This window comes from Borostomias antarcticus (genome assembly GCF_949987555.1).
Source record: "Borostomias antarcticus genome assembly, chromosome: 8".
Taxonomy (NCBI): domain Eukaryota; kingdom Metazoa; phylum Chordata; class Actinopteri; order Stomiiformes; family Stomiidae; genus Borostomias; species Borostomias antarcticus.
Window position 1 is genome coordinate 27,211,533 of NC_140241.1, and position 12,382 is coordinate 27,223,914.

General features: G+C 45.4%; 1 protein-coding gene across 1 annotated transcript; it reads right to left on the reverse strand.

Moving 5' to 3' along the window:
- Positions 1-3,341: 3,341 nt before the first annotated feature.
- Positions 3,342-12,367, reverse strand: cnnm3 (cyclin and CBS domain divalent metal cation transport mediator 3; the record flags this gene model as incomplete). The annotated part of the gene is made up of 11 exons (XM_084442186.1): positions 3,342-5,555; positions 6,875-7,001; positions 7,103-7,233; positions 7,393-7,489; positions 7,589-7,758; positions 9,467-9,625; positions 9,775-9,918; positions 10,053-10,210; positions 10,421-10,597; positions 10,700-11,034; positions 11,648-12,367. 11 exons carry the CDS (start codon positions 12,365-12,367, stop codon positions 5,506-5,508), a joined length of 2,268 nt encoding a protein of 755 aa, XP_084298312.1. The 3' UTR covers positions 3,342-5,505.
- Positions 12,368-12,382: the final 15 nt, after the last annotated feature.

Consider the following 12,382-nt stretch of genomic DNA (forward strand, 5'->3'; position numbering starts at 1 on the left):
CATTTCTGATCCGCGTACATTGACTTTGTAATGGAATTTCTCCAAAACTACATTGTAGAAGTCAAATCATTTTGCATGCGTTTTGTAGAGGGAGAGGTCCTGAACACATTAATTCCTCATGAGCTATGCATTATTCAGATTTTATGGCTTGTCAAAGATGATGTAATAAAATGTGGGCCATCCAGATAGAGCTGTGGTTCAGTATCAGAAAACAGGGGGGCACAACAGATATTTAGGAAAATGCAAAAACTCTTTATTGGATGGTCAGTTCATAAAAAAAATACATGGCGCCCAGAGGGGACAAGCAGGAGCGCATATAAGTCTCAGGTGCAAGACAGCCACAGCACTGGGTACCGTCCCACCACCCTTTACCACTGCACACAATGAAGGCTATCACTCTGATCACCACACACAAACTAGGCTTTGAGCTGAACCCAGCACACAGCACATCACACGGGAGGAGAACAAACCCTCCTGTAACCAAACCCCCACTAATTGGCCAACCGGCTCACCATGCTCAGGCACGTCATCCACTACACACAGGCCAATGTATTGTCTGCGTCCCACCCTCAGACGTTATTCAACTACCTCCCCAGCCTATCCCCTCTCGAGACCCTATTCCCGTAAAAACTAAACAAATAGTGCTAAGATGCTAGGTACAGAATACATGACATAAGACAAGACAAAACGTTAATGTTTGAATTAAAAACACTTACCTGTGGACAGGTGACAACACCCTCCCACGGAGTCTGGGAGGGTGGTGCGTTCAAGACAACTCAGGAATTCCCAAGTTGGGAATCCCAACCCGACGTCATTGCATTCATGACGATTTTAACTCGGGAGAAAAAAGTAACGTAACTAGCTTATGTTAGCTAGCAAAACAGCTGGCTAGCTAATTTCGCAGGTAAAATAGCTGTTAAAGTCCACACATTGCACATTTTAATCAGAGAATACAAATATAGGCTATATTGCACAATTAGCCTATTATATAAATATAATTATTTATTATATAAATCGAATACAAACATATATTGCACAATTACACATCAAATCACATGTTAAAACATCTAACACTTTATAATAATTAAATTCTTATAGTCAACGTTATATGCTGCCATGTTGTGACGTCAACTCGGGCTCAAAATGATACCCGAGTTCCCGACTTGTTATCCCGAGTTGGACGAGCGTTCGGAACGCACATGACCACTAGCAAACAAAACATGTTCAGTCACAATTTAAACTAAGATGCCTAGATAAAAAAATATGTTTTTCAACGGATATATTTGACGAAGGTGAGACGTATTAAACCAATTAGAGTCCTAATTGACATTTCTGATCCACGCACAATAAGACTTTGTTGTGGAATTTCTCCAAAACTACACTGTAGAAGTCAAATAGTTTTGCATGGGTTTATAGAGGGAGAGGACCTGAACACTGTTAAAGTCAGATATTCTGCATATTAGGGAGAAGTCCTGAATTCATATACGTGCCATTCGGATGAGTTAGCCTATCAATTATTCTGATTGTATTGTCTACCAAATATGAACCAAAAATAATTTCCAATTGACATTTCCTTCATTACGGGCTTCATTCATTTATAGTAGGCTACAGCTAATTATTTTTTAATCAGAAAGAGAGTGTCAGATTGCACACAGACCCTAAACACATATGTCATATGACCCACTTGCACTGCTGTGGTTTTTAGTAGAGCCCCGGGGAAGGTTCACCAGAGCGAGAAGTTGTTGAATGAGCACTGAGTGTGGTTACACGTGTGGCCTACTGCAGCTTCTTGCTGGTCCTCACAGGCAAAACCAGGTCAAAAGGCGATCATAATCACAAGGTAACATCAGTTGTCAGATGAGTCTGGCGGTTGAGGGCAGGAAATGAGTCAAAGGTGTTGCGTCTTTTCCGATCGTGTAGTGCATTCCGGACTCACCAGCATGCCTGTAGTGATATTTGTAAGACGTTTTAAATCCTTCCCGGTTGCCACTGCCAGATTCCACTAGGGACTTCCCCAGTGGCGTCATTTCAGCAAAAGGTATGGCAGAGTGGGGATGATGGTGAAAGGGGGGTGTCCCCCCTTGAAAAAAAAAACTCAGCCCTCGAGTGGGCTAGAGACACAGGGTCTTCACTGGTGGGGGCAGGTGGGTGGCCCGGAGAGAGGTACACTGTCCACGACCAGCTCTGACCCGAGGGGGCGGAGTCTCGCCATCACGCCACTATCCACCCACTCATTCATCCACCCATCCATCCACCCACCCACCCATCCATCCATCCATCCACCCATCCATCCGACTTCCTGTTAGTCCCTTCCACCTTGATTCCCAGATTATTCCATCCAAACTACCTCCTAAACCCACCCTAACCCCTATGGTAATCTGAGGAGATTGGACAGATTTAAGCAATGTAACAATACGTTCTTTGATATTAATTATAGTAATTTCTTCTTTGATAGAATTGATACTGTATTCATTTCTACTTTGCTACTGTCACCTGTTTCTGTAGCTATAAATGCAAATGAGCTGCTGCTCCTCATACCCACTCCAGAAGCTCAAACAATACAAATTCAGCTGGATTTAAACAATGCACATTCAGATGGACAGTTAGCTAATTGTTATTTTTAAATTCTTTTATTCTTAGTTGGGGGGCACAAAAAACAGACTAGATCATCTTATTTCATGTTTGTGTGTCACACGCATGTGCAGTTGTGCACAAGCACTGAAAAAGTTAGTTTTTGTACGTGGCTGTAAGACAGCGCAGAATGGAGAGCAAATGTCAGGTTGTCCCTCCCTCCCTTACCTTGTTGACCTGCAGTTCTATGTTGCTACCACAAGAGGCAGTGGTCCCAGAACCTGCAGTTCTATGTTGCTACCACAAGAGGCAGTGGTCCCAGAACCTGCAGTTCTATGTTGCTACCACAAGAGGCAGTGGTCCCAGAACCTGCAGTTCTATGTTGCTACCACAAGAGCATTTACCGTTTTCGGCCACAGGAGGGCAGCAACAGGGTTAGATAGACTGTTCCTTGTTCAATGGGCAGCAACAGGGTTAGATAGACTGTTCCTTGTTCAGTTTCAGCAATTCAAATACTCAAACGAGTATTTGAGTTAGGCTATTTAGTTTATTGGTGTAAGTATTTCTGTTAGTTATGCATTATATTTCTTTATTATTTCAGAGACCACACACTCACTGTCTGTTTATGTAAGTGAAGAGAATTGAAAGGTCAAATAATGTGTATAAAGGGTTTATAGAGGGGTCCACAGCCCCGACCCAAAATTGTGAATAAAATATATTGGAATAATGAAATAACTATGCAGATTCAAATAAGGTGTAATCAACTGATTTTTATTTATTTATTATTAAAATAGAAGCCCATGCAGCAGCTGTCATCATTGTGAGTTTTCTAAAGGTGAAACAAACAACAAAGAGAACTGAGCTATACCAGGATTGAGTTTTATTTCCTAGGAAACAGTTGAATTATTGAAAGAGTTCAATGCAATGGTTTGATGCACTCAAGACTGGCAGTAATCTAAAAAAGAAGAGTGAAATTCTATACCTGTACATCCAAACCAGGAGGAGAGGAGCTGGTGTGTGCAATTTTCATTTATTCTACTGGTAACAGTTCTAGTTATGTACCTGAAAAATGAGATCAAAACTACAACCTTATTCTACATCCTTGAATTATATTCTCTCTATAGAAGTATTCATATATTAATATACAGTTCTCTACCGCGTCAAAAAACAACATTTCTCCCAATCAGTATAAGTAGCGCAAGTAATGATTATATTTTTTTGTTTTTGTTTTTTTACAATGTACATTCAGTTTTCTGATACAATATAAATGAACTTAATACAACAGAACCAGTAATACATGGTTAGGCTGAAACAGCTGAAAAATATTTACTCAGAATCAACATGGCTAATAATTTCTCTTAAGAGTATGTCCTCGATTAGCATATGTGATTTTTTTATTTTTAAATCATCATCTGCCATGTATAAGAAGAGCTGAAGATGATTAGCTGTGAGGACATATGAGTTGTTATATGATTGCTGAACCTTACACATGCGTTTGGTGTTTGTAAAGTAGTGGACTCCTTCCTACGCTTGCTGTGGAGCTGCTCCAAGCAGGTGATTAATGATATTGCACATACACCAAAGAGGCTGGCAAAGGGTCCTCTGGGTTTCCAGTCTTCTTAGGACAGTATGTGACAGAATGCTTCGCTTCCCCTGCATATAGTTAGTAACACTGCAACCTGGGTAATGGAGTTTCCTGAAGGAGTCTGTTAAGACTGAATGCTAACGCACATTAAACAATGTCTTACCTACATGGTCACACACTCAAACTGGAATGTTAATGCAACTCAGCCTATTTTGGGATAACAAGGATGAGATAATTAACAAGGTGCTTTAGACATGAAACATCCGCACGCACGCACACGCACACACACACTATGGCAACCTCATAAATCTCCTTGGCCAAACTTAAGAAATGGATAAGTGCATGCAGAGTCACAGCTAGAGGTCCCTGTCAGGAGTACAGAATAGCAGGCCATGGTCTCTGGACAGAGACCGTAGGACATAGAGAGTAACCCTCTCCCTTGGCAATTCATGTAGATGTGAGAGGACAGATGACATGCAGAAAACAAGCAAGGTGGTCCTTATTTAACAAACCGCAGCTTCACGTCTGCCAGGAATGGATGGCAGCTTCACGTCTGGACATATTAGTTTGTGTTTTATCCAACTCACTTGTGATTGTAATGTTTGGTTAAAGCAAAAACACATATGGTGATGCAGCCATAGATAATACTGTATACCAGCCTATTTCCTCTTATTCTCCCCAACAGCTTACACAGACTCCCCATCTGGCAGAAACTCTCACTGCACCGTTTGGTAAATTGGTATCGATGAAAAAATAATCATATTTGGCTATATCTATAAATATGTACTTTGTTATTGATTTGTGATGATGTAAGAAAAGACTGGACGTACCAAAGCGTTTAGCATAGAGCCAACAACAGTGCACGATGGCGCAAATCAGCTTTTGACCATCTAGTGTGTAATGCATCACCTAAAAATGGACGGAAAATACACTAGGACCCGTGCCCACGCACACACCAGCACACACATTCACACAAACTTGGACAGTAACTTTGGCACTCAGACAGGCGATGCAGAGGATCATACAATGTAACGTTCAGTTAGGAAGGCTGAATTCCAATTGAGAGGAAAGGCACCATCACATAAATAAAATCACACATGTAGGCTACACACACGCAAGCACTCACTCACACAGACATCTTTAGTTGGCATGGAGGAAAGAATGTAGAACACATGAAGGAATGGTGAGAGAGAGGCTGAGCATAACAACTAAGCACATGCCGGGGATGAGGTCACACAGGATCTCACTTCAACAGGTTCAGGGAAAATCAAATAAAAAGGCTAGTCCTACAACGTCTCCTCTTGGGCGTTTGGAGCGACACACAGTTTGGATAGGCAGGGAGAACATCACTACCCATGAGTCTCCTCTTCAGTGGAACTCTGCTGGGCCTGACTGTCACCTGGGGAGCCAAGGCAACGAGAGGAATGGGTGGGGTGAGTGGGAGATGACATCACAATCACATCATCATCGTGCACCCGTGACATTGGCGTCAAAGTGAAGGGTCTATCACAGACCACATGACACTCACTTTACTACATGACACACCCCCTTCACTACCCCCCCCTCCATACCCAAGATAACTTCCTGGATTAGAGGGAGCGAGTTAACAGAAGGACAGTGTTTTTTTTTTTGGTATAGGTAAATGTAACCGTCGCTGTCAAAAATGGACACAGGGTCATGTAGTAGGCATGTCCTGTAGTAGTGGGAGTATCATGTAGTAGGCGTGTTCTGTAGTACTGTGTGGACCCGCAGATCGATCTACTTGGTGTCAAAATGGTACCCACAATGCTTAGCACTATGACATCACAACAGCAGCAGTACCTATCACCAGTCACAGCAGGATCTCGTGTCCTGTCCTCTGGTTCCAACATACACAGACAATGTGGTACAGGGTTTGTCTTCCAGCCCAACACAGACAGAAAATGCATGTACTGAGCTCTCAAATTCCAAACAGCTTGGAAGAGAGTCAAGAGTCAAAATGCAGTCCATCCACATACTGAGAGAGAAAAGTCTAAATCAGGAGAATGACTAGAGCTCTGCATACATACCTACAGAGGAGAGCTGAGAGAGGGAGGCAGAAGAGAGAACAAGGAAATAGACAAGAGATAGTGTTGCCCTTTCCCTTTCCAAACACACAAACAGTCTGTAAATATGAATGTGTGACAGGATCCAGTGTGTTTGATTGTTAGTTAATATATTAGTGCCCTTTGGATGTGTGTGTGTGTGTGTGTGTGTGTGTGTGTGTGTGTGTGTGTGTGTGTGTGTGAGAGTGAGTGAGTGTCATGCTACTGAGCAGAGTATGTATATGTTTACCTCATGCACATAAACACTAACAGTAGTTCTCAATGGTATCAAAGAATGAAAAGTCAACAAGGAACTCTGGAGAGGCAAGAAGAGGAAAGAGGAAAATAGTGGACAGGGGGGGAAAGAAAAGGAAAAAAAGAGTGAGAGAAAAGAAGTCTTAGTTCAACTGAAAGAGTACAGGTAAAATATTTGAGATCTGACATGATGCGAGAGAGTATCTGGGTACATATTAAACCCTCTTTCACACTGTATAAGCTGTACCAATACTAGCAGCGGATAGACTTTCTGTAAACGCGCTCGTCCATTTACAAACTAACGAAAACTACTCTGGTTGAGGGGTTGGACCTCAGGGTCAAGTGATGAGGCCTACGGGAGAAAGCTCTCTAGGGGCTGGGTGTGTGCTTGGCGACATACCTTGCGTGGAGTTTCTCTCATTGAGGAGTTTGGTCTGGCTGTTGGGCAGGATTTTAATCTCGGGAGGGTCAGGAGTCTGGGCAACACGAGACGCCATCAGAGCGTTCAGGTACTGCAAACGTGTCACCTGGACACGCAGACACACACACACACAGTCAAATGCAAACTGTACTTGACTGAGGTACTTGAAGAGAGCGTGGAGTGTGGAGGACAGAGACTAAGTCGCACCCGTATGAGCTGCAGGTCTGTGAGAGCGCGGACGGTGTAATCAGGACAATAGCTGGACGGGCTCATGGCTTCTCCCAACTCAAAGGGATCTCTGGAGGAGCGTTGCTGGGTTGACACTGGAGACTGGTGCACTGAAACACACACCCACAGAAGAAAATCCAGTCATCCTATTTTGTGCAGCCTTGCACGAGTCAGCGTTATTCTTTATGAAATCATGTAACCTCAAATCAAATACAGCCTCATGGTGTGATCGCCAACCAAACTTTTCCCTCTGTATTCCTGTGCCTGACCTGAGGATGGCGCTGTGAGCGCGGACACGCCGTAGTATGTAAACGCCCCGTTCTCAAACTTCAGCCCTTCTTTACCGATCTCCACCTCCACACGCCCCTGTGGACACACACAAGCAAAATAAAACATATTCAAGAAAATATATTTACATGAACACAAGTAACAGTCTAGTAACCATATACACGCGCAGACACGCACCTGCAGCAGCAGGATGAAGTAGTCCACTGGGTGGTTGCGTGTGTAGAGGTAGTGGTCGGGGCTGAGCCGGTTGGAGGGGTCAAAGTGCACCTCCTGGTTGACACTGGGGTGACGGAGCAGGTGGAAGAGGACCTTCTCTGACACGCGACCTGGGCTGAAGTGCTCCACCTCTGTAGGGGTCAGATGTCAGAGCAGAGAGAGTTATAGACTGACAGAAGAGGGTCAGACAGTCATGTCATACAGCAGCACAATGTTTGTGTTTGTGGAGTATGTGTGGACAGGGACACAAACAAATTATTTAATTTAATTAAATTAAAAAAATATAAATAAATAATACATTTTATTTGAGGACACCTTTCAGGACACCCAAGGTCGCCTTACAATGCGTAAAATAATACAATTAACAGTTAAATAGTCAATAAAAACAGCCTAACAGCTTGTGGTACAATTTAAAAACAGCCTAGCAGATTGTGAGACAGTTTAAAAGCAGCCTAGCAGATTGTGAGACAGTTTAAAAGCAGCCTAACATGGCAGTGACACGGCTTAAACCAAACAGGACAAGAGGCATAAGGAGGACAGACACGTGTAGGAGGGGGGAGTTTTAAGAGTTTTAAGACACCAGCTGTCATTAGACTCAGTGTGTGTGTGTGTGTGAGAGAGAGAGAGAGAGAGAGAGAGAGAGTAGAGAAAGAGAGAATGTGATCTTTGAGACTGTCACCGTAGCCATAGTGCGGTGGTCATTCTTCTGTCTAACCCAGTGGTTCTTAACCTGGGTTCGATCGAACCCCAGGGGTTCGGTGAGTCAGTCTCAGGGGTTCGGCGGAGGTCAAGACACACACCCGACTCATATGATTCGTGATGACACGCCCCGCTTGGCCATCATTGGCTGCAGGTGATCACGCTACATCGCTTGGCCTATCTGTGCTGCAGGGAATTTGGTGCGCTCAGTAGTCGACTTGTGACTGTCGTGATGGTACGTTGTGTGATTGTGAAAGGAACAGACTTTGTTGCGAAAATGACATGAGAGTGGCACTTGCCAAGGTGAAGCCGCGCATTTCTGAACTGGTCTCTGAAAGGCAACAGCAGAAGTCACACTGATTTGCAGTAAATATTCATTATTATGTTTTTGTTTTTGTGTAAAAATCATGTTTTGATGGTTTTGTTCTTTGAACACAGTGATGTTGATGCACGGTTCATATTGTGCACCAGTAAAATATATACCTATGTTTTATTTTTCCAATTAAGAAGGGTTCGGTGAATGCGCATATGAAACTGGTGGGGTTCAGTACCTCCAACAAGGTTAAGAACCACTGGTCTAACCTGTATGAAACTAATAAATAATTGAATTCTTCAAAGAGGAAAAAGCGCTTTATCCAGGGGTATTCTACACCTTACTATGCCTACACCACCCGTGATGTCTATATTTCTACTCCCTGCAGCTACTCAGGAATTCTCTACTTTCTCCAAACCTTTGTTGAAAAAACAGTTAGAGTTAAAGATGATCCCACGCTCAGGAAAAGCAGCTGAAGAGATGAGTCAGTACTCAATATGAAACAACACAAATCCTTCAACACTCACACACCCACGCGCACACACACACACACACACACACACACACGTGCAGTGTTGACTGCGAATCAACACATAACTATTTTTCCACTCTTCAATCAGCTAGGTTACAGATATGTAATCATTGCTTGTGGTGTTAAACTGTCACTGTACCGTATGTGGGTCATATGTCCCTCTCACTCTCTCTTTCACACGTGCACACACACACACACACACACACACACACACACACACACACACACACACACACACACACACACACACACACACACACACACAACACACACACAAACACACACACACACACACCTCTGGAGAGGAAGCGATGTGTGGCCAGCAGGAGTTGAGGTGAGGTGCGGATCTTGGGTTCCCCCTCAGGGACTCTGAAGAGGGAGAACTCCTCGTGGACGCTCCGCGGTTCCAGTGGGATTTCCAGAGGAACCAACGGACGCTTCACCTTCATGTCCACTAAAGGGACAGAAGAGAGGGTCAGCACATATGATGCCCACAAGTTTGATCACATTTGTGAACGAGAAGTCTTACCATATGTTTAGCAAACATATTTCTTTGTAAAATAAATTTAAAAAAAAGTAGCTCTTGCACAGACACAAACTTACTGTAGCCATCAGACTCATCCAGAATCTCTGATTTGATGATCTCTTCGATGACGTCCTCCAAGGTGACCAATCCCAGCACCTCGTAGAAGGGATCTCCCTCCCCCTCATTGTTCACCTTCTGTACGATGGCCAGGTGGGAGTTACCTGAGAGGGGGGAGGGGGCAGGACAGGCCGGGGGTCAGATCTCACACACACACACACACACACACACACACACACACACACACACACACACACACACACACACACACAAGAACACAACAAATACACAGACATGCCTTTCTTAAACTCTTCTAGCATGGCGTCCAGTTTGGTGTCGTTGAAGACAAAGTGCAGCGGGTGGTTGTAGAACTTTGTGATGGTCGTAATGGGGGTCCGGTCATCTGGGTCGGCCAGAGCCAGGTCTTTAACATAGAGGATCTCCACAATGTTGGACCTGCACAGAACAGAAACACACATCTCTGTCACATATACACGCACACTCTAGATCTGACAGCATTAACGTAGGGGTATCAAAATCAACTCCTGCTCAAAAGAGACTCAGCACGGACTATGAAATTGATCACAGATGAATCTTTGGACTGAAAGCTAGCATCAGGACGATTCGTAAACGAACGCGGCTTCCCTCCCTGACGAAGCGGCTCACCTCTCCTCCTCGTAGATGGGCACGCGCGTGTATCCACTCTGCATGATCTCTGACATGGTGGAGAAGTCCAGCACGGCCGTGCTGGGCAGCATGAAGCAGTCCTTCAGAGGAGTCAAGATGTCCTCCACCGTCTTAGTGCGCAGAGTCCCGCGGCTGAACTCCTCCTTCACGAACTCACTGCAACGGCCACACGGATGTGTGAGCACATCAAGAGTAAACTCGGTATACATGTGTGAGGGTACGCATGTGCGAGTGTTTGCGTGTGTGTGTGTGTGGCACCTGTAGGGGTCGTTGACACTGGTGCGGATCATCTCCATGGCCCTCTCCCGGATTCCACAGGTGCTGACGTCTCGCCTCAGCAGCAGGTCCAGGATGAGGCCCAGCGGACAGGACAGAGGGCAGGTGAGCACCATACACAACTGGGCCAGCCAGGTGAGGGCTGGCGCCAGCTGGAACCCATAGCCAGAGCACACGATGTGCGGCACCAGCTCAGACAGGAGGAAGATGAGGAACCCGCTGGTGAACACTGCGGGGGCCACGGAACCCAGCGCCATGTAGAACAGCACCCCTAGAACCGAGTGGCCCAGGGCACCCAGGAATAGCAGGGAGCACACCTGGTATGGAGAGGAGGATGGGTGAGATCTATTGGAGTTATTAGCACAAAATACACGATGTAGGTTGTGATCTGAACAGTTGGCTGCCACAGACAGCCTAGAGCCTATATCAGAGAAGTCAGATGAATTAGGGATGCACAATATATCGGCAATCATATCGGTATCGGCTGGTGCTATTCTTCTTTTTTTTTTTTTACATATTGGTATCGGTCGGATGTGCAAAACAGGGCCGATGTGAACAGACGATAATTATTTCTGTCTAGCTAAACAATGCGGTAAATCTATGATTTATTTTCCAAATGTTTTGGAAATAGAGACAGTGTTTCCATGTGTTTTTCACTATGTAGGCTATAACATTTGATTATCATAGAAACTTGTTTTATTTATAGAGATCATATCGACATCGGTGAATATTGGTTATCGGCCATAACAGCAATGTTAATAGCCTATCTGTTATCGGTATCAGACAAAGTTTTCATATCGGTGCATCCCTAGAATGAACCCACCACCCCTCGATTTCATGGGTAGGAGACAATGACTGTTCCCTAATCCCTAAGGCTACACTGCAGTGCAGACTAGGCTAGATACACAACCGCACTCTCTAGGAACTCACCAAGAAGTTCCCTCGTCTCCTCATGGGCTCCAGACGCTTGGCGGTCCGTTTCTCCTTCTCGGTGCCGCAGCTGTGCAGGACATAGAGCTCCAGGGGATCCAGCCACAGGAGACTGAGGTTCAGCGTCCTGAACAACCCGCAGACTGCGATCAGCGCCACTACCAGCACCGCAATACCCCATGGAGGGATATAATCCGGTGGTAAACCGGAATCGTAGTTTATACGCAGCTTGTCCGGTCCCACGGATGCCCATTTCCCTTTTTCCAGGACACACAGGTGGTGGTAAATTGATTCGTCCGCTAACCCTCCTCCTCCGGTCGAAGAGACGCTCTCCTCACGCACCTGGACCGTTATCAATCCGCTGTGTTCCTCGTCCTGCGTGAAATCCCCCGTGATTTGGAACGCGGCCGAATCACGGCGAGTATGTTGACCGCACGGGTCCACTGCGTCCCCCACTGCCCCGGCCTCCCCCCGACCTGCCCCGGCGAACGCCAACCACGGCCAGGTTCCATTCAACAGATCTGACCCAAACAAGCGAAGCTTGAATGTGGCCCCCTGTGGCGCAGAGATGATCCGCTCCTTCATACACACCCGTCCCTCCGGGTCTTCCAGTCGCAGCCCCAGAACCCGCGGGGCTTGCTGGCTGCAGGCGCCGTACCTGATCCCGCAGAACAACAATGTCATCAATAAGAGCCGTAGGTCTGCCAAGCTGGCCACCATATTGGAATTGGGCAG